This window comes from Ptiloglossa arizonensis, chromosome 5 (genome assembly GCF_051014685.1).
Source record: "Ptiloglossa arizonensis isolate GNS036 chromosome 5, iyPtiAriz1_principal, whole genome shotgun sequence".
Classification (NCBI taxonomy): domain Eukaryota; kingdom Metazoa; phylum Arthropoda; class Insecta; order Hymenoptera; family Colletidae; genus Ptiloglossa; species Ptiloglossa arizonensis.
In genome coordinates, this window is record NC_135052.1 from 20,273,953 (window position 1) to 20,297,719 (window position 23,767).

General features: G+C 39.0%; 1 protein-coding gene across 3 annotated transcripts in view; it reads left to right on the plus strand.

Moving 5' to 3' along the window:
* Nucleotides 1-664: 664 nt before the first annotated feature.
* LOC143146869 (uncharacterized) overlaps nucleotides 665-23,767 on the plus strand; it is a 138,006-nt gene continuing 114,903 nt past the window's right edge. The window contains exons 1-2 of one of the 3 annotated variants that reach the window (XM_076311586.1): nucleotides 665-841; nucleotides 2,311-2,419. In XM_076311586.1, the coding sequence (XP_076167701.1) occupies nucleotides 2,412-2,419 (8 nt within the window). In that variant the 5' untranslated portion in view covers nucleotides 665-841; nucleotides 2,311-2,411. Of the gene's footprint in view, nucleotides 842-2,310; nucleotides 2,420-2,962; nucleotides 6,433-23,767 lie in introns of those variants that run through there. The other 2 variants (XM_076311587.1, XM_076311585.1) reach the window with 2 other exon arrangements.

The following is a 23,767-nucleotide window of genomic DNA, read 5'->3' on the forward strand; positions in this document are numbered from 1 at the left end:
ACTAATCGGTACATTCTCATATTTACATTCAAAAATACATCGTACATTCCATAATAAACCAAAGAGGAAGGTAAAACGTTTCGTCCACATTGAAAAATTCTTCTCCATTTTTTCGTTTCACCCTTGCCGTTCCAACCCCTCCGTCCCTTAATTTTCCAGCCCTTCTCGGATATACAATCAAATACATTGTACCTTTCACGGTGAACCAGGAAGGTTAAACTTTTCGTGTACATTGAAAAAAATCTCTTCCATTCTCTCGTGTTCCACTCCTGTCTTCCCAACTCCTCGGTTTCCTTCCCTTCAACACTCCCCCTCCCGTCCCTTTTCCCTTCATTTTTCAACCCTACTCGCATTCTCGCTCTTCGCTCGCACTTCCCCCCACCCCTCGAATCTTTCCACGTTTCGTTCCCCTCTCCGGTGGCTCGCGGGCTCTCCTACCCTCTCTTCAACCCTTCTGTCTCGCGCCCGTACCCCCTCCTTCCCTCCACGGCCCCCCACCACACACCCACCGAGCCCCTCGTCGTCGTTACCCCCACCAGGCTGTCGAGAGCGCCGGCCCGAGAGCTTCGGTCGTGTCAAGCTACGACACGGTTCAGCCGAGTTCAGTCGCGCCACTCGGCCGTGGTGTTCACGTGCCACCGCAAGCTCGCAAGCTCCACAGCGCCCGATTTTCGTCGCCAACCGAGAGAGAGAGAGAGAGAAAGAAGAGAGAGAGGAGACAGAAGAGGGAGAGAGTTCAACCGTTTACCGAGAGACAGAGAGGAGAGGGGCGAAGAGAACGAAGCAGGTGGATCGTACGCGTTCGATGTCCCCGCTCGGTGTGTCCTACCACGATCCCAAGGTAGATCCCTAGATCGTAAGCTTGTCCGTGGTTTTACGGTGGTCGGATTGTTTTGACAGACGAGGACCGCGTGCTCGTGCAAGTGCAACGTTGTTTCCATGGATTTTCACACGATTTTCCACCCCGTCGCGCCGAGTACGAACGAAACGTACTTTCGTCGTTCGAATTTCCCGCGCTGTGATTATTTCTTTCCCTCGAGACACCGTAAGTGTAATTGTTCCCATTTCTCGCGAGTTTCGCGACATCGAAGGATAGTTCGTTTTCTCCCGCGATTTTATCATTCGAACGAGAGAGTAATTTTCGAGGGGGGTATCGATTTTTCGTCGATCGGAAGTTACTCGTGTTTGCGAAGGTTTGTAGAAATTTGGACCGCGTTCGACGCGGTTTCACCGATAGTTTCGATGCAGTTTTCAGAGGCGAATAAATGGTACGCGAGCTTCCGTGATATACAGATGATTTCCAGCAACGGTGGGTAGGTGGTGTTGCATTTTAGAACGCGTCGAATATTACTCGCGACCGAATTTAGCGGCAATTGTTGATTCACGTTCGGGTCAATTCGCTTTGCAGAAGTTACCAATTAAACAACATCGGACGGAAATACATTTTACCCGATTTTACCGCTCCGAATGTTTAACGATCGAGACGTATCTCGTTGCACGGTTGTTTGAACAGTTTTCGTTTCCTCGATGATCTAATTCGCGACTGTTTTACGAGAGTTCGATCGAGCTTCGTCCAACAAGGACGAACAATTTTATATTTAATTACATTTTCAAATTGGAGAGTGTCGAGGAGAAATAGCTAGGAATATTTTATTTTACGACGATTGGTTCCTTTCTCTTCGTTTTTTTTTTTTTTTAAATTTGATTCAACGTATGTACCGCTTCGCGGAATCTTGAAATTTAGAATTTCTTCTTAGCTCGGTTCCCTAATTAAATTGCCAGCGGAACGTGTTCGCTCCAGGGTTGATTCAGGTTGGGAAACTTTGACGCGTTTCGTGGCACGATTCCCGCCGCTATATACAATTCTAATTAATCCGTTCGAGAGTACACGGAACCTGAATTAATAAGGGGCGATTTAACAGTGCGATCGCGAGAATTGGATGGATAAATTTCACAGACCGGGGAACAATGGGTCCGCCATCTCGAGTTGAACAAACCTCTTCGTCAGAAACGAACTCTTCACGGGAGGACATATTACGCGTTTTCGAACTCTCTTTCGCCTCGGTTCGGGGAACAATGGCGCTCGAAATGGAGCCATCGACACTTTCGACGAAATCCATCCTCGAAAACATTTTCAAGTTCCCGCTCTTAACGGTTCGTTATCAGTTACGAATTTGAACGCGACTCGGATCATTTTTGTAAATCGTTGCAAGTCACTTACGAATTTCGGCACGCTTGTTGTGTTCTTTTTCTTTTTGTTTTCTTTATATTGGATTGAAGATCACCTTGTATTTCTTTGCTAATCAACAGAATTAGAGTCGAGGCAGAATAAATTGGCCGCTCAAGGCCACAGAGAAGCTATCCCCACCGTATCGTTTGGCTGTCCCCACTGCTCACGTCTCTCCGCGCAAATGTACAGGTAGGCGTTGTTTATCTCTCAATAGTGAAAGTGTTTAACACGATTCATGGGGAGGGGAACGGCCTTGAGCGGCCAGTGTAGTTTCTTTAACGGAGAATATTCTAGAAAGTTGTCGAAAAGTCACTCGGTTCACCTAACGAGAATTAATTAACACTGTTGTACGAATTTTATTCTATACTTGGAGAATAGTGAAAAAAAAAATTGTTTCTTGGTCACTCGTACGTCCATGAATTATTTAAAAATTACAAGTGTGTTAAACGTTTCTATAAAAGACTATCTTTTCTTTTTATCGAATTCCTGATCACATTACGTGTTACAAAGTTTAAAATTTCGATGTAAAGTTTAATTTACAGTGAGTCAAAGGACAGGTCATTTTTGTGAGTCAAAAGACAGATAATATTTTTCATACGCTTAAACATACTACTCAAAACAATTAGAGAGTCCAATAATTTATGATTACAAGTGTGATATAGTAATTACGAGGTGAGTAGTCATCGGGATACAGTCCGGATATCTTTCCGGGAATTATGAAATATTAATTTTCAAGATTCTCTGATTACTTCACGGGATGATTTATTAACTACAATTAGAAATATTTCCACTTTCCATCAAGGATTAAAATCGTCACCGATGAGAGATACGTACGCGTTTCCATTAATTAAAAAAAAAAATGGAGATCCCACGATAAACTTCCGTAACGGTTTTCCAATCTCTCAACACGGTATTGTTTAGTAACTTTATGACGAATTTGATCCTCGAGTTTACGAGCCAGCTACCCTGTCGAACGAATGAGAAACTTGTAATAACCGTGGCGGTCGTTCGATCGTCGATCGTCGCGTTTAATGCTCCATTGTCCGAGTTCCTCGTCGTGGATCGTTATATAAATATTTTTAGGGCTTCGATAAAATTGGACCGCGTTCCTTTATTGCTGTCCAGTTCACGGAATTTATCGTTGTTCCTGTGCCGCGAGATGAAATGTTAATCCCCATTTTGCGACACGATTTTGCGGTACGCTCACTGTGCAGTCGTTACACCTATCGTTACAGTCCACGCGGAAGAACGATCTACGATTCCATAAATTCTATTAAACGGTTAAGTTAAATTATACACGCCCGATTTGTAGTAACCGTAGCAGGCATGTTTATTAACCTTTATGGGTACGAATTATTTCAGCGTCGAATAAATTCTAAACGATATCGATTAGAATTAACATCCGTCGTAGAATCGAACGCGAACATTGATTCGCGATTTTCGTGACGAGTTCTACGTTAGAATGTTTAAAATATTAACGAGAACGTGTCCGTTGATAATTTTTAATTTAATTCCGGATTTGATACAATATGGTGTACCGAGAATTCTACAACGTGAAAAAGGAAATCAAAGGGGAACGTTGGTTCCCGTGTTTGAATGTTTAAAATAAATCGGGAACTAAATAAACACGTATGCGTCGGTGGCCCTGAATTTAATTTCAAATTCTCCGCGATAAAATACGGTTTAATTAGAATTCCACGACAGTGTAAAAAATATGGAAATGAGAGTGGAGTACCGAGTACAGGGCATTGGTTAATTTAAATAAAAAAGAAAAACGACCGGCGCACAATGCGTGTTTTTGTCGCTAAGTTTTATTTAATTTCCATTTCTATTTAAATGTGCCCCGAATATTCGATGCGACCATAATTGGCCCATCGAATACGACTTCGTTTCCAGCTTTGCTCGTAAAATTTACATTTCACTAGACCCTCGGTGACATGATCGCTCGATATCGTCCCCTAATCGGGGGGTAAAACATTTTTCCACGATCTTTTACGTTTATTCACCATGCTCCCTCTAACAATGTAATTGAAACGTTAAAATTCCTCTGCAGGGGGGTGGGGAGACCGAAACGGTACTCGGTTTCCCAACGAATGAAGTCCGCGTATCGATTTTCCGAACAGATTCGTTTCGTTTCTTATTTCTTCTTTCTCGATCGGCAAAGTTCTTCCTCTTAGACCCGTAGCTAATAGCTATGCAGACTCGAGCAAATTAATTCGTAGAAACGTAGAATAAGAAATAAAAAGAAACGGAGAAGAAGAAGAAGAAAAGAGATAGACAGTGACAGAAGAGCGTCACTGGAGTGGACCCGGGATTTGGGGCCTATAATTAATAGATATGCAGACTCGAGCAAATTAATTCGTAGAAACGTAGAATAAGAAATAAAAAGAAACGGAGAAGAAGAAAAGAGATAGACAGTGACAAAAGAGCGTGATTGGAGTGGACCCGGGATTTGGGGCCCGTAATTAATAGATATGCAGACTCGAGCAAATTAATTCGTAGAAATGTAGAATAAGAAATAAAAAAAAAAGACGGAGAAAAAGAAAAAGAAGAAGAAGAAAAGAGAAAGACAATTGACAAAAAGCATCACTAGGGTGTATCCGTAATTTGGGGCCCGTAGCTACACAAATTCGAGCAAATTAATTTGTTAAACTGTAAAATAAGAAAATTAAAATACGAAGAAAAAGAAGAAAAATGGAAAAAAGTCAGCCTTCAGGGAAAAGAGTATTACCGAAGTGGGGCCTGTGGGCCCACGCAATTTCGAATAAATTAATTTGTAGAAACGTTGAATAAGATAGAAAATAACAAAATACGAAGAAGAGAAAGAATTTCAGTTGATGAGAGAGCGTTACTGAAGTGAGGCCGCAATTTGGGGCCCGTGGACCCATAGCAATGCTAGATGGTGCAAATTAATTCCTAGATATGTGAAATAAAAAATAGAAAGAAGAGAAAAAAGAAAAACTCAATCACAGAAAAGCGTCGCTGATATGGGGGCCGCAATTTGGGGCCCGTGGATCCGCATTAACGCGAGCTGGTACAAATTAATTCGTAGACGCGTGAAATAGACAATAGAAACAAAAAGAAAAGAAACAAAGAAATTTAGTCACAAAAGTGTGTTGCCGAGACTGGGGCCGCAATTTGGGGCCCGGAGCAACGCGAGCTGGTGCAAATTAATTCGTAGACGCGTAAAATAAACAATAGAAACAAAAAGAAAAGAAACAGAAAGAAATTTAGTAACAAAAGCGTGTTGCCGAGACTGGGGCCGCAATTTGGGGCCCGGAGCAACGCGAGCTGGTGCAAATTAATTCGTAGACGCGTGAAATAAACAACAGAAACAAAAAGAAAAGAAACAGAAGGAAATTCAGTCGCAAAAGTGCGTTGCCGAGATTTGGGCCGCAATTTGGGGTCCGTGGACCCGTAGCAATGCTAAGTGCGGTTTAATTCCTAGACACGTAAAATAAAAAATAGAAAGAAAAGGAAAGAAAGAATTTCAGTCGCAAAAGAGCGTCATTGAAGCGAGGCCGCAATTTGGGGCCCGCGATATGGACCCGTATCGACGCGAGTTTGTTCGAATTAATTCGTAGACGCGTGAAATGAAAAATTGGAAAGAAGAGGGAGAAAAAAAGGAATTCAGTCGCAAGAGAGCGTCGCCGAGGTACGGTACCGCGATTTGGGGCGGGAATAAAAGGTGAAGTGGCAATCGAATGGGCGAGGGCGAGAGAACCGCGAGTAAAAAACGATATCGTAATTAATCACGTTGGTTCGAGCTCGCGAAGAAGCGAGGGAACGGGCTCGGAAGAGGGGCGGTGAACCGTGGAGAAAGAGAAGGGGGATGATTGGTTGAAAAGAGCAATTTCTCCTTTCGACTTTCAGCAGTTTCATTTCGTTTCTCCGTGTCGGGGCGTCGGCCCTCCCGCGTTCGTCGTCCTTTCGTGTTTTCGTTGGCAGTTAGTTAGGCTCGATTCTAGCCAGGGGGCGGTGGGTCGTGTGGGAGGGTTGCTGGGATTTCATCACGAACAATTTCAATTCCACTCAGAATGTTGCGACGGTCAGGATTGCATCGTCGGAGTGCATCGACGCGAATCTGTCCACAACGAACCGACGATAATGGAATCGGAGTATAATAAAGAGAAAGAAATAATACGTAACGATAACAAAGAAAGGGAAAACGTGAAAGAAACATCGCCAGGGGGACGCTACCGGTACCGTACCATATTGTATTATTTAACGCGATCGAAATAAATAACAGGAATTGTGAATTAGTAGAACCGGCTGCGAGATAAAAGGTACCAGCGAAGGACAGGGAAAGAGATAATAAATAGAATAAAAACAAAAAAATATGTACCTGTCTCGAAGCTCCTTTTCACAGACGAGCGGCGCTTTTTAAGGGAGGGTTTTCCCGCTTTGGATACGGTTTTCCGGTTATCAATTTCTTTCGATTCTTTCGCAGCCCGCTTGCATATCGACGAATCAATTTTCTTTTCACGATCGAATATTGTCCGTGTACAATGGCGCGATATTCGAATCGGTTTTAAAAGCAGGGGGCAATTTTTAACCGAATGCTTTGCAAATAATTGTTAAATGCATCGTCGGTTGAGATATTAATAATAATGTATTACAGAGTGATGTGAAATCCCAGGTTAAGATTCGTTGATGTTTTAATTCTACCCAGTTATTACCAAGGTTTTTAAATCAGGGATATTCACTTCGAAGAATTTATTACGAAGTATTGTAATCTTTTAAAGAGAACTGCGAACAGCTCGAAACAGTTTGTAGTTTGGAATATAATTGTGTGCAAATACCGAGACTCGAAATTTACAAAGTAATTTTCTTGTTTGCGAATAAATTAGTAGTGCCTTTGTACGTGTGCTGCATCGACTCCCTGAAGACTCGTTGGTTGAAAAAGTGCTCGAAAGTGCATCGCTTCATCTGGATAGAACACTCCAATGTTTGATATTGGAGACTCGAATCGTTAAATTTTATTCGCGCTTACAGTTCCTTCTGTAAATAAAATAAAAAAAAAAATTCGAGCGTACACTCGACTCGAAGCAATTGTACAATTCCAATCGTTGAACTCGATTCGTTCTTGCGTTCGGTGCAACGTATCAGAATTTGGAAATTTCAACGTACACTTGGCTCGAAGATATTGTTCATTTCCATGGGACTCGAAAAGTTTCCAACTATTGAATTTTATTCGCTGTAAAATTCGTAGAAAGTATCGAATTTGAAAGTTTAAGCGTACACTTGGTCCGAAGAAATTCATTTCCGTACCGTTCGAGGATTTTAAGGATCGGCTGAATTTTCCGATAAACGAACGTGATTTTCCAATAGAGTACGCGGCTCGACGCGTGTTAAACCAATCGATCTCGCGAATATAGTTTCGTTGCGCTCAACGCAACGACTTACGCTAACACGGATCACAAGTTTCCCGCATTTTCGATCCGAGCTGGCCCAGCGACCCGGAAACAGCGTGGGCGTTGGAATTTCCATAGATCGTAAAATATACCGAATATTTCCGCGGTGTAACGTGTATTTCCGGGGTTAGTTCCGGCCTCACCGTGGATTCACGGCCGGTTATATTTTTTATCCGGAACGCTGGCTTCAGAATGTATTAAGCGTTGGCTCGTCGAATGAATTATGACAAGGAGGACCAGGATAGAGCGCCAGGGGACTCAGGTACAATAAAAAGGGATTTTTCGTCCCTCGTCTAACCCAAATCCAGCTTAGTGCTCGCTCGAGCCTAATTTAACTTCAACATAGATTTATCACGGACCGCCCTTAACTACTAAATCGGGACTACTCCGGATTTAACCCTAATCTGAACCGTAACCCCGACCCAGACCTGACCTAAATTCAACTTCTTGGACTTGCGAGATGCTTGGCAACTATACCGACATCTTCGATTCTGTGTTCGATCCAACGAGTGGCAATCTTGACCGATGCAAACGCAACTCGGTTGTAAACCGTCCGAATCTTAATCCAGAGCAACTGACACACGTTTGATCTAGATTCAAACCTAATCTCGATCCAATCCAAACCGTACCTCCAAAACTTATCTCGTAATCGAGACACAGACGTAACTCGACTCCGATCTCGCGTAATCTTAATTCGATGGGGATTTAATTTCTATCTGCTCTGGATCTAATTCGGGTAGTTTCTACTTCCGGTGTGTCTCGAAACAAACGATCTAGATTCAAATTTTCGAGTATGGATGCTCGAGTACTTGGTTTCAGGGTTGCGAGTAAGTATCGTGTGGTAAGAATTTTAAACGAACTGGTGTTTCTAGATGGTTGAATATTTATTGTGCATCTATTTGTAATATTTTCGACATCGTTGTAAATCCTCGACGAGACCACCAGCTGTGAATTTTAAATGTCTCGGAGAAATGTTCCGATAAAGTTCGCGTTACGTTTCATGATCTATAATTTAGGTTTACTCTCGTTGAACGCCAGCTGTCCCTTTTCTCTCGCCCCACGGTGGATATTGATATCAACGTCAAGTTTTAAGTAACGATTCTTGTCAAAGAAAAGTACGCGGATCAGTGTCTTCCAAAGTAGGGGATGCTACTTCACAGGGGTGCAAAGTAACATTTTTCTTTTGGAAAAATGTAGGTGTACACTTATTTCTATCGACGTGTTAAACATCGAAGTTTAACTAGTTATATTTCAAGAATGGATATAGTTTGTTAGTATAATATACAATTTGTATAATGTAATAAATATTCTAATTTTAAATTGTAGGAAACTTGAAGGAAACTATATGGATTTTTACATTTTTTAATTGTACATTAAATATTGTATATTATAGAATATAAATAATGTTGTGTGTTCAATAGAAAACAAATTCGATGGAAAACACTGAAAATAACTTAATTTCAAAAAAATTGAAAGAAACGTAACAATTCCTTGTCTATGAATATTTCGAGTGCAGACATTTTTTTTTTTCTTAGAGGGATGCCTTTGATGAAGCTTGGAAGTCACTGACATAGATTATCAAGAATTGTGATCAAAATGAATCTGAAGCTGGCATTTCCTTTCCCTTTGATCAGACTTGATGCAATCGTGGGATCAAAGCGATAATTAAAAGCCGGAGTAGAGTTATTTATTACACCTATTCTTGGTGATCCTGAAACTTAAAAAATTTCCAAGAGTCGTGTTCTTGTTTCGCGTTTGAAAATTTAAAAAATGTTCAAGGGTTTGTTCGTATTCCACTAGCATGGTTTAAAGTCTCTCCGAAGCTTTTCTATTTTCCGAAATTTTCATACTCCATAGTTTTCAAATCCTACGATCTTTATACTTCATAATGTTCTATATATTCTACAATTTCCATAACCCATAACTTTTACAACTCACAGTTTTCTTGTTTCATTATTATCATCTTCCACAATTTCCATAGTCCATAATTTTCGTATTCCACAATTTTCTTATCTCACAATTGTCATGTTCCACAATTTTCATACCCCACGATTTTTGTAGAAAAATCATTTTCCAGCATTTTCGTGTTCCATAATTTTCACACCTCACAATTTTCCTGTCCCACAATTTTCACGTCTCACAATTCTCTTGTTCCATAATTTTCACGTCTCACAATTTTCGTGTTCCATAATTTTCACACCTCACAATTTTCCTGTCTCACAATTTTCACACCTCACAATTTTCACGTCTCACAATCTTCTTGTTCCACAATTTTCACGTCTCACAATTTTCGTCTTCCATAATTGTCATACCTCACAATTTTCCTGTCCCACAATTTTCACGTCTCACAATTTTCTTGTTCCATAATTTTCACGTCTCACAATTTTCATGTTCCATAATTTTCACACTTCACAATTTTCCTGTCCCACAATTTTCACGTCTCACAATTTTCTTATTCCACAATATTCACGTCTCACAATTTTCGTGTTCCATAATTTTCACACCTCACAATTTTCCTGTCCCACAATTCTCACGTCTCACAATTTTCTTATTCCACAATATTCACGTCTCACAATTTTCGTGTTCCATAATTTTCACACCTCACAATTTTCCTGTCCCACAATTTTCACACCTCACAATTTTCACGTCTCACAATCTTCTTGTTCCACAATTTTCACGTCTCACAATTTTCGTGTTCCATAATTTTCACACCTCACAATTTTCACGTCTCACAATTCTCTCATTCCACAATTTTCACGTCTCACAATCATCCATAATTTCCGTATCTCCCAAGTTTCCGCGTTTCCCAATTTTCACGACCCACGAAAATCCTCAAGGTGCACGACAGCTTCCGTAAAATTTCGAAGAATTTCCCCCACTCCGAACTGGCAACCGTGTGCAATTTCCTGCTCGCGATTCTTCGGCCGGCGGAAATATCGACGTCGATATTCAATTTTTGTGAACGTTCTTCGCCGGTACGCCCCCTCCTAAATTTTTGAGCATTCGAAATTACACGTTCACGGGAATCTGTCGGCGAGAATTCAGATTCTCCGATCGGGGGTGTCTGCAAACTCTACACGAAAGGATCGCCGCGTCGTTATTCACGCCGCAAGGAATTCCATGCTCCTTCACTCGATAGAATTTTTCTCGCAGGAGATTGTCTCAGGAAGTCCTTCCACTTGTTTATGCAGTTCCTCGAGGAACTTTGGCGAGCGAGACGAGGTCCGAGCGAGCGTAATAACGCTCCGGAGGTCCAGGCGGAAATTTATTCCCGGTTTTCGTCCTCTTTGTCAATGAACGGCTTCCAATTCCGAGGAAAAGCTCACGGCGCGCACGTGACACGTGACTCGTTCGTAAAAACGAGGGAATCGTCCGAGAAAAACCCGGAACGGTGAAACCGGAAACGTTACACGGTCCATTGTGACCTCGTGGAGGTCGTTAGCGACTGGACTCGATCAACAACATTATTTCGGGCGACAGTGGACCATAGTGTTGGTAACACTCGATTCCTGTTCGCGCGTGAAAGCTCCGTTTAATCGGACCGTGCGTCGATTGTTCGAAGTCGATGAAAATGGCCGCTTCCGCCATTTGTCCGCGTTGGTCGGGCACTGTGGTTGATTCCAGAGGTTTGAACAGCGAAACTGCTCCGAAATAAAACCTTCTTTGGCAATTAATTCCGAGGAAATAAATGCAAGCTTGGACTTCTCATCTCGCACGATGTTCGTTCGTACTTCGAAGAGTAAGAAAATATTTTTTTCGTTACATATACACACGATACAAATAAGCTATGGGTTGGTTTTTTTAAAAGGTTATTTTTAAGAAGTTTCATCGGTTTGGAGACGATCTGAGTTTTAAAAATAAATATATCGAAGTTTCTTTGAAACTTCTAGAAATTGTAATTGCAAATTATTAATTTCTAGAAATTTTTAATTTTTAACCGAACTTGTAAACGAAGAAATTAGAAATTAGTTTACTTTTTTCTCAGAAATTTTACTCGTGAAACGTGACAATTTTGAAAATTATTTTTTGGTCGTTTAATCTAATTAACGGAGAATGGAAACATTTTGATCCGGAGGAGATATTTTTCTGAAGGAAAATGTATTTTAACGTTTTTTTGGTCACTTTTTTGAATCGTAGAAAGGGACTACTAACGAGAAAACTTTTAGTGTCACCAGGTTGATTTAAATTTTTCACATACGACGTGTAATGTCCAAATGCACTGTCCAAGATTAATACGCAAGCAAGATTTTAACCACTATTAGTCGGAGAATTATCGAGAAGATATTTGCGGCAATAAAGTGCGAATAAAAAACCGTACGTAGTTACGATTTTTGCGTTTCGACCCTGATGAGGGCCCCCTTCAGAATCTCAGTTTTATCGAGTACCTTCAAACGGGGTCATATTGCCCACTTTTTATCTTCAACGAGAAATTTCATCAATTTTTCTCGTGAATTTGTAACTCATTTTTTTTTCTTCTTACCTCTGGCTAGGGGTATCGTAAATCATGTACATTATGGATGTATTTTTGAGAAGGTAAAAATTTGCAAATAAAATAAATAGATAACATAAGGGATGGGAATGCAGGGTTGATTAGAAACTATTTTACTCATCGTACAAATTCTCCTAAGAAAATCTTTTTTTTAACTCAATTGTGAAAATTGTCAATTGTTCAATTTATTGTAAGAAAATTTTTTTCTTACAACAAACTCAACTGTAAATCGTCAACCTATCACAATGTTATTTACAATGCTTCGACGAGACGAGAAACACGTATCGTATTGTCTGATTCTGTAAAATAGATTTATAAACTTTGCAAAGGGCAAGAAACTTTATCAATACACTTTCGTATCGAATAATAACAAACAAACTTAGTTTTCAACGAAAAGCTCGCAACAACCGAAAGTTCCCATCGAAACTGTTTAAGTAACGTTATGTTTTTAATAATTACAATTATCTCCAGTTAGAAGAAAATCACAGGAATTTTTAGACCATTAAGAGCAATTTTGCCACTTTAGTAATTTTAATCGGTGAATTAATTTTCATAATTTCCTACACTTAATCTTCGGTCGTTATACTTTTAATTGTATTAAAATTTCCATGCAGCGATTATCGTACCAGAGCTTTCCTGTGTATTTTATTTTTGTAATTGCTGTTATCTGCTTAAAGTTTCTTTCGTGTATCTGCCTGTTCGTGTAACGTAACATTCTCCACGGCATGTGAATCTTACAAAGTGACTCTTTTTATTTTAAACACACTCTATACGGTATGCACTAGCAATGTTCACAATTTGAGCCAAGTGGGAGCCTGCGGGCTTTCCTCGCGAGTTGGAGAAACAGCAATTGCAGCGAGAAGTTCGCAGAAATTGTACATTTGCACGTTTGTGCATACAGGGTGATTCAGCAGAAGCGGAACATCGATGTAATTGTTAGTTTCAAAGATGTAAGAGGTACGTTCCCTCGAACTGCATTCAAAGGTAATTACGATGCACAAAGGATACATTTCTCGGATTAGTAAATATTATCGATCACCATTGAAACATAAATGCAACCAGAGCAGAAATTATCCTGAAACGTTGCTCCAATTTTCCAGAATAATCACTTGTGAAATTTTCAGAGACAAAGTGAACCGCAAAAGTCACCCAAAATCCAATAGAAACAAATACAAAGCATCGACCTTGAAACAAATTCAATCGTTGAAGTTTGGTCGTAGATTCAACGTGATATTTCAACTCGTAAATGATATTCACGGCATCCTCAGACACCCTGTATACACCACAATAGTACCACATGGAGCCTACCTAACTTCGCTCAGATTACATGAATATTCCGGCCCACTTTGCACTAACAAAGTTTCGTTTCCTCGGCCACGAGACTCGAATTTACATTTATGTCCGTGACAGAAACGGAAAAGTAGCGTTAATGTTCGAAACTCGTGTCTCCACTGGAAATATAAATACCACGGCTGGCAAAGACGATTGAAGATCGAAAAATGAAAGCGACTTCCGGGGTTTCTTTTTCGTCGCTGGAATCGATGAACAAAAAAAAAGAAAAATTTTTTTTTCGCTATTTCACGTTGCACCCCGTCGTCCAATGGCTCCCAATTTCGTCTCGCGCGCGACGGGGTACACGCGCTCGCAATTTACTACTTAATCAAACGCCTGGGTAAAAAGCCCGCCTAATTAGACAAGCAGCTGAAAGGCGTGCATTTACTTTGACACGTGTATCGAACTAGGCCATTGCGAGGGAACACCGTCGCCGAGCTCGAAAACTTTCCTTACCGGACTCGACGCAACTTGCCTCTCGCTCTGCTCTGATAATTAAATTTCGAACGACTTACGTGGTTTCGTTCGATGAAAACGTCAAAATTTAACAATCTGGAGGGGGGGGGGGGGTACAGAGGAATAATCGTTAATGATGTAAAAATACTATTCTATGGATTTACAATTTAGAAGTATTCATTACTGACTCAAAAATACTATTTTACGAATTTTTAATTTAGAAATAATTAACAATGACTCCAAAATACTATTTTATGAATGTTCAATATAGAAGTAATCATTATTGACTCGAAAATACTATTTTACGAATTTTCGATTAAGAAGTAATCATTACTAACTCAAACATACTATTTTACGAGTTTTCAATTTAGAAATAATCATTATTGACTCGAAAATACTATTTTACGAATTTTCGATTAAGAAGTAATCATTACTAACTCAAAAATACTATTTTACGAATTTTCAATTTAGAAATAATCATTAGTGGCTCAAAAATACTATTTTATGAATTTTCTATTTAGAAGTAATCATTACTGACCCAAAAATACTATTTAATGAATTTTCAATTTAGAAGTAATCATTACTGATCCAAAAATGCTATTTAATGAATTTTTAATTTAGAAGTAATTATTACTGACCAAAAAATACTATTTTATGAATGTTCAATTTAGAAGTAATCATTACTGACCCAAAAATACTATTTAATGAACTTTCAATTTAGAAATAATTATCAATGGCCCAAAATACTATTTTATGAATGTTCTATTTAGAAGTAATCATTACTGACCCAAAAATACTACTTAATGAATTTTCAATTTAGAAATAATTATCAATGACCCAAAAAATACTATTTTATCATTATCTACGTAGAGATATTCATAAAGATCCATAAATATCTACTAACGTAATTTGCGCGTTGCCTTTGTATTTTAATAATCCTGGAAACAATATAACGTATTGAAAAATTGTATCGATTAATTTATATTTGAATGCATTTGTTCAATATGAAGAGAATCAACTCGCCTCTCGCTTCGCTTTTATAATTAAATTTCGAACGACTTACGTGACTCCATTCGGATGAAAATTTCTAGAATTAACAATTTAAAGGTGGTAGTGTGGTTTCGAGCGGATCTCGACGATTCGATTTCGTCTCAATTACTATTTACTTGTAGTCGCGTGCCATTCTGGATAGTGACCAATCGCGAAACTTTCGAAGATGTTTCCGCATTAGTATTTTACATCGAGCGAAAGAGAAGTACTTTTACTCGATGATTTTCCAAGTAGATAAATTGTCCGTTTGCGTAAGAAATTTATTTAAATTCTCGACGTTTCGGGTCTATTCTCGAGACCCTTTCTGGAGATACGAAATTAGAATAAATATAATAAAAATGGTAATAAGGTAGGGAAAAGGTTAGGGAAGCATAAGCATGGATACAGAAAAGACAAAATAAAGATTTGCTGGATAAATGAATCACAGAGTCGATAGAAAGTATAGATCACTCTTTGGATAGCAAGGATTAATTAACGATTAATTTGGAATTATTAACAATTAAGCGTGGTAGACTTCTAGAGCGAATTTTTATTAAATCGAAGTTTATTAAAACGCGAGCGTGCCCTAGTCACGAACGATAGTCGATTTTCATAGAAATGAAGCCCGGTATAAACCAATTTTTACACCACATTTTCGATTTATTTTTTAATATAGAATCACCCTGGTTTTTACGATCCAATATGTAACACTCTATATTCAATATCGATGATGCTCACTTCATCATTCTTATAAAGATGCTCGTAACATCGAAAAAGCAATACATAACAACGATAAAAAGCGATACAAATAATTCTTTCGAAAAGAGAAAATTTAACACATTTACCTAGAAAACTTTTTCGCCTCCTCAATAGTTTTCAAAGTAGCGTCAGAGATTTGAAGCTTTCAAAGTTTCTTTCGTTCTTCAAATTTAAATTTACATAACTAGAAAATAATAATACATATCTTTTATTTACATATCTTACATCTTATCTTTAATTTACATATAATTTTATTTTTAATTGTTCTACGAATCTGAGAAAAGAGTTAAAAATTTCTAGTCCACGAGCCGGTGGTTCATCCTTAAGAAAGTGATTCTTCTTCTTTGCTTGGTATAGTAACAATACGATGCAACGTGATTCGTGAAATCGATCGTACGAGCATCCCTCGCAAATCAAATTCACTTTCGTAACGGAAAAGTGTACGCGCGATAGATCTACGTGTCGTAAGCTCGAGGTCGCAAATTCAATATGACCATTAAGCTTCATTTCCACTGACAGTACCGTGTTACGACTGTGTATGGCTCGTGTTTCGTCACAACACGTAACACGAGTGTATTAATTCCCATTTGAACTTCATTCAGCCGTCAATTTTAATTTTCTCGTCCCGTGCTGGTCCCGTGTTCTTGGAGATTGAAACGAGTTTCCTCTAAACGACGATGAAATACTGAAGAGACATCGAAACATTGTTTCTGGATACTATAGTACAACTAAGTAAACTATGAAAGGAACGATACACACGCGACAAATGCATATTGTGCAAGTCTAAATAAATAAATAAATAAATAAATATATAAATATATATGTATAAATAATATATATATAAATATTTTTATCTTAGCTGAGTAATTTCTAGGATAGCCTTTCGAGAATCGTGCTCGAGTAATTCCATAATTCGATATTTCTCAGTTAAACAAATTAATACACATAATCTTCGCGATAAAACGTTCATCCTGGACACCTCGGTTAGTATCGTAGCTCCTCTTCGACTCGTAGAATGAAATTCCTTCCACGTCATCGACGAGAAGGATATTTACTTTGAAATGGTAAACGATCGGTGAAAATTGTCCTCAAGACTGCGGGAAATCGTTCGATGATCAAAATATTTTCCTTTCTACGTGGAAAACGAAGAAAAACAGGAAACTAGGACACGTGGGGAAATATTGAAGGTAAATATTGTTTCGTAAAATTGCTTCTACAACGAAAAGACCGAGCCGGGAGTAGAAATAACAATTATAATTATTATAATTCTCAACGGGTTCGTACTGATATTTCGAAATAACATGTTCCGATTAAGAGGGATGATTTTACCAACTGGAATGTAACACTGTGATGTAACACTATAATGTAACAATTGATCAAAATAACCGATGCAATTATCGAGAACACTGCAACACTGTACTGTAACACTATAATGTAACAATTGATCAAAATAACCGATGCAATTATCGAGAACACTGCAACACTGTACTGTAACACTATAATGTAACAATTGATCAAAATAACCGATGCAATTATCGAGAACACTGCAACACTGTACTGTAACACTATAATGTAACAATTGATCAAAATAACCGATGCAATTATTGAGAATTGCCCTCAGTTCTCGTTCTATCTGCTTTTCTAAATCGATTGGTCGCGCGAATTTTTTAGAACGTTCGATGGAAGATGTGTAAGTTCTCTAACGACCGAATATTAATGACGGTGGCCGTGTATCGGATGAAGAACGAAAATGCGGGAAGAAGAAACCCCGGACGAAGAAACACAAACGAGTGGGACTCCTTTTAGTAGAATTGGACCAGATCTCCCAGGGGTTTCGGAGTTTCCAGCGTTTGCGTTCGTTTGAAACGCGTGGGTGGATTCCACGGTGAAGAGTGGGGGGTGGAGGGGTGGTGGGCTTTGGAATTTTAATTAATGCGTCTACGTGGACAATATCTTAGAGCTACCTTCCTCCCTTCCGCATCACCGCCATCCTATTCGGAATATTAAAGCGAAACGGCTTAATTATTTATCCCAGTCCCCTTGTTTTTTCTTACTCGTTTACTTTTCTACTTGAATCCTCCACGCGCTTAAACGAACTTAACGAAACACTCGTCCTCGATGTGGTTCACTTCGTACCTTGTGTCCCGGTCATCCGTTTCGTTTTAATATTTACCTGGAAAATATATCCTTCAGCGAAATTTCCGCTCTTCGACTTCGTTCAACTCTGACGCGCGTGCTCGTTTATCCTGACGAATGATTATTAATGAAAATTAAAGTAGCACGGGATTGTCCAATTCGAAGAACGACGAGCTTGCTAGATATTTGTGTATGCAAATTAATAGTAATTTAATGAACACCGTGGGTCACCAGGAACTGATCGAGTTTCAAAGAAGGAAATGTATCGTTCAGTGTTAAATATTTGCGCATTGCGCGAGACGAACAATAATTCGGGATTTTACGATTTTTTAAATTTCGTTCGATTTTAAAGAAAAAAAAAATAATAACCGACATTTCTTGCTCGTAGATTCAAATTTTTCAAGTATTTCGAGCAACGTACGTTAAATAAGGTTTAAAGTCATTTCAAGGTTATTTCGAAGTTATTTCAAGATCATTTCAAGGTCATTTTTATTATAATCATATAGTACATTTGAATTTCTCAAGGACTGATAATTTGCTGTTAAATTACACTTAAATTACAGTCCTTTGCACGCAACAATTGACATCAAGAAAAAAATTCAGAAGCATGACATTGAAATAACTTTGAAAAGTAATTCAATAATTTCAAATTAAACAATGGAAAGAACCAAGAAAACAATTACTCCAGACTTGACTATACAATTACTTCTATTGGGTTGTTGGGAAAATAATTTCATTTTTTTTGGTGAAAATGAAACACGATTTTTTTAAAGCGTATAAACATTTTATTAAATTACATATTCTCCATATTGGAAAAAAAAATGATTTTCCGAACAACCCAATATATTATTTGATATAAAGTACTATTGCTGTTTTTCGCACCATATTTCTGACAAATAACTAGAATTTGTATACATATTTTTATATTTTTACCAGCAGGCAGGAACAAAACAAAATTGTAAGAATTTGAATTTTTAAGACTTGAATTCATTGTAGCACGCATAATTTTTTTTCAAAACTATTACGACAGTGCTCCCACGATCCTCTTTGGTAAAATACACGAATGTATTTGGTAAAATACAGACATGGAAAACGAAGGTTTTCCAATGTTTACGTTCAAATATAACAATTTATTCTCACGCTGCAACAATTCCACCTCGTCCCTCGAGATCGGAATCGTTGATGCATCGATTGGTCTTCTGGTCCCGGTTTCTCGAGAAAGAAAAAAAAAAGGGAAAAAAAAAAAAGGAAAGAAGGTGGAAGGTAGAAGGCTCTTATTTATTTATCTTTTCGGAAGCCAGAAGTAGGTTGCGGAATGGAGTGGCTCCACGGTAGCTACTAATTACCGCGCTTCGTGCATTCAGAAAGAGAATCAAGGAAAATAACAGAGAGGGGGGGAGGTGTGGGTCTCCCTGAATAAATCCTGGCCAACCGAACTCAATGCTCGGAAGACGCATTATAGAAAATCGGGGACAGGTGGTTCGGTTAAGGGAAAAGAACAACGTACGATTGTTCCCCGATGCGTCTTTTTCTCCAAAATCTCCTTCGTGATCGCAATTTGCGCTCGTGTTTACTTCCTCTCGATCTTTTCGTAGCAATTTAACTTCCGTATTAATTTGGTAACAATGGACAAGCTTTTAATTCGTCGTGATTTAATTCTACCTCGACAATTTATTAAACCGTGGAACGTGCAATGTGTCGAGTAAATTTTCCTCACGTACGTTAGTTGTTTCAGTAGCTTCTCAGAATGGTTATTATTCTTTTTCGTTGCTGTACATTCGGTACGAAGTTTATTTTCAGAAGGTAATTAAGGTTGAGATGTGTAGGGTGTGTTATTTAACACGATGGATGATTTATCAGATATTTGTAGTCTGTCGAAAATAGTTTTCGAAGTATTGATATCGAGTATGTAAGTGGGGATAATAGAAATTTCGAAAATATGTTTTTTTAATGAAAACTATGTCATCTTGAGTTTTTCGAATAGGTTCAGATATTTGTTGTATCGTAGGGGACATTGAGACGAATTTGAAAATCATGTATTATATTTTTATTAACACGCTATGGAGACAAAATATTTTCGTAGGAAACTTTTTTTCGTCAAATGATCGCAAATGGCTGAAAAATTATGTCTCGAGGATCAGTATTCTGTGTACTCTTCTGTGTAAAGAAACATTTAAGAAAAGAAAATTTTGTTACGTACACTTGCACAAAATATGAAGGGTTTGCTACGTGCAACGTATAAATTTTGTCACATAATTTTCTTGGAAATACAAGCGCGTGAAGTAGATGGATAAATGAAAAATGAAATACGAGTGAAAACTTTCGATGGATACTTTTCGATGGAACACCCCATAGAAACGTCCCGATCAAGAGGTTATTCAAAATATTATCGAGAGAGGTGCTCGTGGTATTGATTCTTCCAGGCATTGAGCGACGTTCCGCATTCTTTCCTTCTTTCAGTGAACGTTTTCGATTCAGAGCCCCGGCTCCATTGTCGCGAACATACTCCAGCTTGTAACTAAGGACGCAGTTGTCTCTTCTCAGAGCCATTCTCGCGATGCTCCGGTGAATTCTGTCGTTTCGAGGGAGTCGCATGCAAGCACTCTTTCACTACTCGAAGAAATCGAGCAAAACCAGGGAAAGTAGCAGGCAGCCCGTGGGAAACGAAGGCGTGGGCTTGAAATTCGAGAAACGACCTGGCTCGATACCGCGCGACGAAACCTTACAGCGAATTCTTATTATTTTTCGATTAACGGGATCGTCGGTGTTTTCGAGAAACGTGACATTTTCGCACGTGTGTCACAAAAACGCGCTATCTACGGGAGCTCGAGAAGCTCATAAAATGGAAGCTCAAGGTTTCATTCTCCGTATTTGACAGCTTCAAAAATTTGAAAATTTCGAAAGCTGTAAAAACGTTCGAAAGCTTTAAAAATTTTTGAAAGCTTCAAAAATTTGAAAATTTCAAATAATTTCGAAAGCTTGAACAAATTCCAGAAGCTTCAAATAATTTCGAAAGCTTTACCAAATCTTGAAAGCTTCGAAAGTTTTTAAGTTTCAAATAATTACGAAAGCTTTGTCAAATTTTGAAAGCTTCAAAAATTAAAAATTTTCAAATAATTTTGAAAGCTTTAACATATTTTGAAAGCTTCAAATAATTTCGAAAACATTACCAAATTTTGAAAGCTTCAAATAATTTCGAAAGCTTTAACATATTTTGAAAGCTTCAAATAATTTTCGAAATTTTAACAAACCTTGAAAGCTCCAAATAATTGTGAAATATTCTGGCCCGAAAAGTCAGGATAGAACTCTATTCAATATTAAAAAGCTCATAGACCGAGGGCTCACTTACGAATAGATGCAGTTTTAAAAGTTTTAATTGTAGCGCACTTTAAGTCTGGAAGCTCGATACGAAACAGGTACTCCCAACGAAAAACTCCGAAGTCGAAAGCTCGAAGTGAAATAGTTCCGGTCGCGAAACTATTGTTCGAAAAACGATCAATGTCAGAAAGCTCGCGGGCGGAGAACAACGCGTTTAAATAGATGTAAATTTGGAAGCTCAATGTCAGCACGTCTGGTCCCGACATCCAAAGATAAAACATCTTTGATAGCGAAAGCTGAATGCACAGAAATTCCGACAATCAAAGCTCAAGGTAAAAAAGCTCGAGGGTCGAAAGCCCATCGTTAGGGAGGTCTGGCCTTGAAAGTTGGCCGCTAAGAATTGTTGACCTTGAGAGTTTACTACCAAAAAGCTTCCACCCTTGAAATCTTAATATCTGAAAGCTCTGTCTCCTCGAAACGAAGGTCGAGAAACTCTAAAGTGTAACTTCCTAATATGCGTTAAATTTTATGCCAAGTATTCAATCGAAACGTTTCAATACGAAATCGATTTCACAAATGAAATTATTTCCAAAAATCTTCTACAAATTTTAAAAAATGTGCTTTCGTTCACCCTGGTTACCAATCGTGCTCGTTTGTGGTAAGTTCGATCGCTTTTGGTTGTTTCAATACAAAATCGATTTCACAAATGAAATTATTTCCAAAAATCTACAAATTTTTAAAAATGTGCTTTCGTTCACCCTGGTTACCAATCGTGCTCGTTTGTGGTTAGTTCGATCATTTTTGGATGTTTCTTTGACTTTCTCGTCTCTCGTCCGGTTCATAAATTTATTTCCTCGGGAAAGCAACTGGCACAGCCACGGAAAAAGTCGAAAGCACAGGGCAAATAGTTCAGGTGTGAAGATAACGTGTGCTGGCACCTGGGAAATCACTACCATTGTCCCGGCACAATAAAGACAACCCGGATGCGTCCAGGGAGTGTCAACTGTGTCAGATATCGGGGGAGGTGCACGGCTACACTGCGCAAAATGGAGGTGAATGTTCCCGGCGGTTAAAGAAACAAAATGACGCGATTTTACGTGCCATTAAACACGTAGACGAAAACGAATATTTTTGAGCGACGAATGGACGATGCTCGTCGAATTCGATGGCGTACAATATACAAATACACGATTAACTATGAAAATATCTTACTACTTTTAACGAAGAAAAATTGTTATTTATTCGGTGGTTACAATTGTTCTATATATTTTCAAAGTAGTGGAAGATATAAGTAACGTACACGAGAGATTGATCAAATATTATTGTGTTGTTCGGAAAGTCATTTTCCAGAATGGAGAATATATAATTTAATAGAATGTTTATACGCTCTAAAAACAATCGTATTTTATTTTCACCAAAAGAAGAAAAAAAACGAAACGACTTTCCGAATTTAAATAATTCTTAGGTTCGTTTCGTTAATTGTTATCACGTTTCCAATGACCCAAGATGTAAAATTTCGTGTTCCAAAAGCTTCGATTACTCGATTCGAATTTTTCGAAGCTCTCACCTCGAAAGCTCGAATTCACCAAAACCATTGGAACTCCACGTGCATCGAGCTTTGAAGCATCAAGCGTATTTCCCGCGAAAATTCAAAATCATCGAGAATCTTTCGTCTAGGTGTGTTGCATCCGCTCAAAAATTCACCCCCACTTGGTGTAATTATACTTACAATTATATCGTACAATTAATCGGTCTCGATTACCAAGAATGAACGCAAATAAAAAAAAAGAAATTCTCTAACAACGTTCCCCAAGTCCGTGTTCCGTTCTCCCAGAGACCTGAAACTCCTTTCCAGCTCCAAAATACGCGAGCTCGTTAAAAGTATACAAGCTCCAGTTGAGCCTGGAAGAAGCTCAAGGGCTTCGAAACATCCACGCTTCGGGTTTCGAAACGAATTATCATGCGAAACGGAAGACCTTAACGAAGGAGAGAATTACAGAACGATGGGGGGGGGGGAGGGGACGGTAGGAGTGGGGTTTTGAAATCATAATCGAGTCCAAGAGTCTCGTCTGTACACCCTCCTCCCCCTCCCCCATTTCACCCCCAACTTCTTGGTATCCCAAAGGCCCCCTTTTTAATCCAAGTTAAACGACCGCTTTAATTGCTCCGTTAGCCGATTTGCAATTTCGAACACGCAACTTTCAGCCCCTCGTTGTTTCCTTTCGCTCGTGGGGTGGGGTTTGGAATGGGCAGGGGGATGAATATCGAAGTACGCTCGTTATCTCGCCGCGATTAAATTAGAGAACGACTACTTCCTTTTACCAAGGACTTCCGTGGTCCCGAACCACGGTCCTTGGGCATTACGATGCCTTTAATTGACGTTCGAAGGTCCTGGGGACGATCGAGAGAGCTCGGGCGGTTCCACCGTCGCGAAACAACGAGGATCTCGTCGACTGGGCTACCCTTCGTTCGACGAACCGACGAGCTCTTTGATAGCGATGTTAATTCCTGCCGACGATGCTACCGCGATCGAGTATTTTCCGATGGTTCGTCGGTCTGCGAACGTTTTGCGGTCCGCGGCGATCACGATTGCAACGACCAACT